The sequence below is a fragment of the Lolium rigidum genome, chromosome 6 (assembly GCF_022539505.1).
Source record: "Lolium rigidum isolate FL_2022 chromosome 6, APGP_CSIRO_Lrig_0.1, whole genome shotgun sequence".
NCBI lineage: Eukaryota > Viridiplantae > Streptophyta > Magnoliopsida > Poales > Poaceae > Lolium > Lolium rigidum.
The window spans coordinates 139,413,652-139,420,535 of NC_061513.1; the positions used below are offsets into that span (position 1 = coordinate 139,413,652).

At 48.3% G+C, this 6,884-nt stretch overlaps 1 protein-coding gene across 1 annotated transcript; it reads right to left on the reverse strand.

Annotated features, from left to right (window-relative positions):
- Window positions 1–4,452: 4,452 nt before the first annotated feature.
- On the reverse strand, window positions 4,453–6,597 carry LOC124666103 (peroxynitrite isomerase Rv2717c-like). The gene is made up of 4 exons (XM_047203454.1): window positions 6,398–6,597; window positions 6,133–6,273; window positions 5,381–5,449; window positions 4,453–4,758 (listed from the first exon to the last, which is right to left on the reverse strand). Exons 1-4 carry the CDS (start codon window positions 6,560–6,562, stop codon window positions 4,639–4,641), a joined length of 495 nt encoding a protein of 164 aa, XP_047059410.1. The 5' UTR covers window positions 6,563–6,597; the 3' UTR covers window positions 4,453–4,638.
- Between the last annotated feature and the right edge of the window lie 287 nt (window positions 6,598–6,884).

The window sequence follows — 6,884 nt, forward strand, 5'->3', positions numbered from 1 at the left end:
TGGTTTGCATGGGACTCGACGGTAGTAAGTCTGCTGTTTCATTCTAACATGCTCTGTTATATTGGTTGTTGGTATGCGGCATGCACTCTTTGTTTGCTTATTGTGCGCATTACAATGATCTTGTTATAACGACGAAATGATGAGTTCCAAATTCTTTGGCAAACAATATTGCAGTGTCTTTGCGTTTCCATTGTTCTTTGTCTTAACTTGTAATGTCTTTGTTTCGGATATAGGTGCTTGCATGGACAACTTAAAAGATTGCCGGATCGCTTCATTGTATTGCTAGGTTTAATTACCATTCAATTTCTACGGGTTACGTAATATTTTTTCAAAGCCTTGCGGTGATGTAATATTTAGTTAGTTTTTATAGTTCTTTCGCGCATTTTTTCTTTGGTGCTTGTCGTAAGTGAGGCTATCAGACAGAAATCAATGTTGCGTAAATATTCTCAGTATCTAAATCACGAATTCCCATCCCTTAAACGGCCCAATTAAGCGAAATCACATACGTGTCGGCCCGCAAAATCCTAAAGCGCCTTTTACGCCGGCATATAAACAGCAACTAAACGGGCTGGCCCACTTACGGTTGGGCCGGCCCACTTGATGCTTGTGGACCCCACACTTTTATTGGGCCGGCCCACTTGCTTTAAGGTGGACCCCGCCCACTGCTGGGCCGGCCCACCAACTAGTTGGGCCGGCCCAATTGCTTTTGTGGTGGTCCCCACGTTCTAAACGGGCCGGCCCTTTAAGACGAATGTGGGACCCACTGTGTTTTTGGCCGGCCCGCTAGCGTGTTGGGCCGGCCCACTTGCTCTATGGTGGACCCCACATACTAAATGGGCCGGCCCTTTTACGGGAAAGTGGGACCCACCTGTGTTTTTGGCCGGCCCGCTAGCGTGTTGGGCGGCCCACTTGCATACGGTGGACCCCACATACTAAATGGGCGGCCCTTTAGCAGGAAAGTGGGACCCACCGGCGTTTTGGCCGGCCCACTATCTTGTTGGGCGGCCCACTTGCTATATGGTGGACCCCACATACTAAATGGGCCGGCCCTTTAGCGGGAAGTGGGACCCACCGAGTTTTTGGCCGGCCCACTATCTTGTTGGGCCGGCCCACTCGCTCTATGGTGGTCCCCACATGCTAAATGGGCTGGCCCTGTAACAGGAAAGTGGGACCCACCTGTGTTTTGGCCCGGCCCACTATCTTGTTGGGCCGGCCCACTTGCTATATGGTGGACCCCACATTCTAAATGGGCTGGCCTTTTAACAGGAAAGTGGGACCCACATGCTAATTGGGTCGGCCCACTAACTTCTTGGGCCGGCCCGGTTGCTTAATGTGGACCCCACTTTGTAAATGGGCGGCCGATAACGGAAAGTGGGACCCACATGTCTTGTGGGCGGCCCTTTTGCATGTTGGCCAGGTCAAACGAGTGCATTCGGCCGGCCCACATGCTTAGTGGGCCGGCCCATTAAAGTTTTGACCGGTCAACCTTAGAGGTTAGGCCGGCCCACGTAACTAATGGACCGGCCCGGCTATATAGTTGACCAGGTCAAACTAAGTCGAGTGGCCGGCCACAAACTTAATGGGCGGCCGCTTAAGACGTGGCGAGGCCTCGTGTGGGCCTACCATCTACCACGGGGTTTCGGCCGGTTAACGCCGTTAGCTGCCGGTTAACGGCGTACGCCACGTGTCGGTTGCATGACGTCGGCGGTCAACGGGCTCCCGGAAACACTTGGGCAACGGTCCGATTTTCCGTGGCGGAAGGGCGCCCAAGCGCGACGGACCGAAAAAATCGTCGTAGGACTTTGCACGACGCAGTTTCCACAACAGAACCCATATCGTCGGGTTAGGCCCATAGGCGACGAAAAATACCCCTTAGCGGACGATTTTGAGACGTTGTCTATCAGAACTTTTCTTGTAGTGAGTGTCCTCATTCCCATCATTGAATAACCCATCAAAGTACTCCCTCCATCTGTTCTTGATCTATTCATCTTTCACCAAAAGTCGATTAGCCTCGTCCTTGATGCACTTAACTTGGTTGAGGTCCCTCATCTTCCTCTCATGAATTTTTGCCATATTGTAGATATCCTTCTCGCATTCCTTTGTGCCTAGTCTATCATATAGCTCATCATAGTCCCGCTCCCTTGCTCCACTCACAACTCGCCTTGCATTCTTCTTGGCCTCTTTATACTTCACCATGTTACTTGTGGTTCTATCGTGGTGCCACCTTTTGTAGCACTCCTTCTTCTCCTTGATAGCCCTTTGGACATCCTCATTCCACCACCATGTGTCCTTAGCTTCCAGCCTCTTACCCTTTGTCACTTCAAGCACCTCCCTAGCTACCTTTCGAATGCAAGTACTCATCTTCACCCACATACTATACGCATCTCCCTCTTCGTTCCAAGGTCCTTTCATGATCATCTTCTCCTGAAAGGTCTGTTGTGCTTCCCCTTTGAGCTTCCACCACTTCGTTCTTGTGATTTTGATGCCTTTATCCCGCATCACATGAGCGTGAATACAGAAGTCGGCTACCACAAGCTTATGTTGTGCAACAACACACTCCCCAGGGATCACCTTGCAACCCAAACAAGCCCTCCTATCGCTTCTTCTAGTGAGGACAAAGTCAATCTGGCTAGAGTGTTGGGCACTACTAAAGGTCACTAAGTGATATTGCCTCTTCCTAAAGAAGGTGTTAGCACTAACAAGTCATGCATAGGCTACCGCAGAGTCCAGTATGTCTTTACCATCCTGATTTGTGTCGCCATACCCGAAGCCTCCATGCACACCCTCAAACCCTATGTTAGTTGTGCCCACATGGCCATTCAGATCTCCTCCAATGAGGAGCTTCTCATTTGCCGGTACACTTCTGACGACATCCTCCAAGTCCACCCTAAACTGTCTCTTAGCATTTATGCGAGCCCAACTTGTGGGGCGTAAGCACTAACAACGTTCAGGACAAGATTCCCAGCAACTAGCTTGACTAGGATGATCCTATCTCCCTTCCTCCGAACATCCGCTACTCCATCCTTAAGGATCTTATCTATGAGGATGCCTACGCCGTTCCTAGTACCGGCGAACCTGAATACCAAAGATTGAAGCTAGCATTCTTGACTTCCTCGCCTTCTGACCTGCCCATATAGTCTCCTACACAAAGGATATTTACACGCCTCCGGATTGCAGCATCCACCAACTCCCGTAGCTTTCCAGTCAAGGATCCTACACTCCAACTACCCACCCGCAACCTATTTGCCTCGGCTAGCTTCCTTGCCCTTCGCATCAATTGAGAGAGATGTAAAGACCCTTGCTCACTTAACACTACATCCGGGCGAAGATGTAGTGCGCCACTAAGGCGGTGGCCGCCTGGCCCTTGCTCATTTAACACCACATCTGGGTTCCGATATGGCGCGCCACTAAGGCGGTGGCGGCCTAGCCCTTGCTAATTTAACACCACACCCGGGTTTCGATATGGCGCGTCGCTAAGAGGGTTCCGCCCCAACGAATTTCTATTGAGTTTCATATCCATAGGAAAGACTGATTTTTACGTTGGCTCGCCAAGCCTATCACAGCCCTCCTCCTTTAACCGGGCTTGGGACCGGCTATTCCTAAAAGGCATATGCGGAGTTAAATCCTCAATTTTTCATTCGATCTAACCCTAAACATTCCATATCGCTAAATTAGGAAAAATGTATCCATAAATCAAACCGGATAGATCTGCTAATTACCGAGCCCATGGACATAGTAGAAGAACAAGAAAGAGCATATCGATCGATAGTTAACCCTAACACTACAAATCTATCGTGCATGTCAAGACTAAGCACACACCATAGCTCATACATACATATCGACGATAGTACAATCGAGTGGATTGAGAGGGCTTACTGCCACTGTTGAACCTCGGGAAGTACAACTTGAGGAAGGGAGAAATGCATCAGTGTCGATGAAGTCTTGGCTACTCTCCCGTCGTCGCTAGTTGCTGCGGTGTCCTTCAATCTACCGGCACCCGGCGATAGTGCAACCGCCAACGGCAAGAGAAGAGAGGACGGGTGTGTGAAAGGGGCTAGTGAGAGGGGAGAGGATGCGTTCTAGATGTGTTGTGCCATCACCCGCTATCCCCCCCACTCGCGCAGCCACTCGTGCGCATGAGCCTATCTCCCCCGCTAGTCCCCACTCATGCAGCCGAGTGCCCATTTTACGCTCGCATTTGTCTGTCCCCCCGCCGCAAACAGAGGATTCAGGTGTTCCTCGCCGGCTAACTTTTGGCTTGCTTTGGGAAGCATACAATGCACAACCAACTCATAGATGCTCTAAGAAGCATACAATGCACAACCAACCTTTTTTTACCTGGTGATGCACAACCAACTCAGAGGAGGGACAACCAAATACCCGAAATTCAGCCGAAACATGCTCCTTATTCCTCTGTTTGGAGTGCGTATCCTCGTTTATGTGAGTTTGCTGTTAGTCAAACAACTGACCTCATCAAAATTATCCTGAATATTGTACACATTGGGGGATGCAATTATTTTTCTTATATCGATGATACAGACAAGCTTGTTGGGTTCTAATAATGGACAAAAGTACAAAATATACTTCTCTCTTCAACCGTCCCTATGCTGCCTTTGCAATTCCTGTCGAGAAAGTTGTTCATATCATTTTGAGAAGGGCTTTCAGATGTGGCTGTAGACTGTTTGTGATTGTTGCCATCTGAACGATGTAAGATAGCTCCCCGTTCACCACCTGAAATGACCTAGCGATCTGCTTCACCTGACGAGATTACACAGAATTTTTAGACTGCAATTTTCATGTTGGAAATCGATGCGATCAAGTTATACACACATCCACATCGGTGACAGGGAGCTGCATGAATGTAAGCTACGAGTACATAACCTTGAAGGTGTCACCTCCTATGAAGGTCAGCAACAAGACAGACTTACTTTTGAACTTTAAACAAATGGGACAACTGAGATGAGAGCAGTGTATTGCTTTCAGAGTTAACTGATTCTAAAAACAGATTTATTCCTTGTCATTTTGTTAAATACAGATTGCTGGGTGAAAAAATTTAAATATTAGCTCCTCCAAAGACAAGATAAAACCTTTGTATATCGTGAGTTATCACCTGAACATCAGCCCATCCAATTCAGATTCATACTAATTAACAGAAAGTGCCTAAGCACTTTGGACAAATGATACCGCACAATATCTTAATGCTTGGAGGATGAAACGAAAACAAAATCTTAATGCTGCAGCTCTTTTAAGGTAATTAAATGCTGCAATTAGGCATGCCTCAGCATACTAGAAGTATCATCACACAATCAAATCAAAATTAACCATCCGAAAATCAATAAAGAACTCAAAATAGACCCAGCAAGAGAATTCTGATTAGTACCTTTGATGCATTGCCAACAAGTTCGCTTTGGAGTGTCACTGTTTTCTTTTCAGCGTCATATGAACCCTTCTGCATATTTTAGAAGCAAAGTCACGTCAATAGATCAACACTACAGTTTAGAAAAAGTAAAGGAATATAAATAAGTAAAGTAGCACATCAATTTATTCATTCCTTACAAATTAAGGCCTCTTTGCTTAGTGATAGAGGAATCACATGGTGCGATGAATACTGGTTGCTACAATGACCTATGCGCCCAAGGCAATAAGCGACCTAAAAGAGGACATCTATTATTTGGATATGTGATCTCCATTTACAAACAAGCTTCATGGATTGGTTCTTGGTATTTGAAGTATCAGCTTTTTAATTAGAGATAAACAACAAGGGACTACAATTGTGCAATGAACTTGAGAAAGAGAATATCACAATAAGTGTAGTACTTTATCACAAAAGTTCACCTTACTGTTGGATATCTTAATCACATAAGTGTTGTACTTTAGGTGTCTGATTTCGAAGTTACCAAATTCAGATTCCACACAAACCACGATAAATGTCAATGAGATCAAAGCTTTTCTGTCTCTTCGTTGCACACCTTAGCAGATGAGCTAAAAAGGATACTTAAAATGTGCCTACGTGGTGCAAGCAGCGAAGCTAAACTGTGGTTCAGTATCCAGTTCAGAATATTCATAACCAGGTAAACTGCGCTATGCAGACAGTAAACAGAGCCTGAGCATGTCCAGGAAGTAGGGACGCACCTGGACCTCGGCGAGGCCTGTACTCTGAGCAATGACCACCTCGACGGAGCCGTCGGGGCGCGGGCGCCAGTACCCACTCTCGGCGTGCATCGGCTCGCCGGACGCCGCCTTCCACGTCTTCTGCGTGTACGAGATCACCGGCTGCGCGCACCCACCCACGCCGAGCCCGGCAAAGGCATGCAAAGCTCTAAGAATCGGCTAGCCAGAGAGAAGATTTTTGCGATGGAGAGGGGAGGGACACATATGGGATGTGCGTACGGCATACCTTGGAGGGGTGGTGGGAGAAGAGGATCTCCTCGCCGTAGCGGAAAGGGGCGATGGTCGGGAAGGTCCCCTCGCCTTCCCCGCGCCACTTGCCCAGCAGGAACGACAGCGGCGCAACCAGCGGGTGCGGCGCCGGCGGCAGCGTGGGTGAGCCGGCGGCTTCCATTTCTTGGGGTCTCCGGTTGGATTTTCAGATTTGTCTGCCGGTCAGGACTCAGCTGTCAGGTCAGGACCCCTCTCTCTTTGTTGGCGCGGCAGTTACTATGTGAGCTGAACTGACGGTGTCAAACCCTGAATCCGCATTGTGTTATCTTCTCTTTCTTAATAGATGACCCCATTTTGCTGGTCTCTCAGCGAGCCACGTCACCGGATTAAAAAAATTCCTCACGAATTGCCTAGTCGTCCGTCACGTTCGCTGGTAGCTGCTCCTTTTATCCCGTCGCGTGCAATCACCGAGAGCATCCGCATCTGGCTTCTTGCGTCGCCCC

Coding starts and splice junctions, on each gene's coding strand:
- LOC124666103 (XM_047203454.1), bottom strand. CDS start 6,562: ATGGAAGCCGCCGGCTCACCCACGCTGCCGCCGGCGCCGCACCCGCTG. Junction 6,274..6,397: donor TCTCCCACCACCCCTCCAAG/GTATGCCGTACG, acceptor GGGTGCGCGCAG/CCGGTGATCTCGTACACGCA. Junction 5,450..6,132: donor CAGGCCTCGCCGAGGTCCAG/GTGCGTCCCTAC, acceptor TAAAATATGCAG/AAGGGTTCATATGACGCTGA.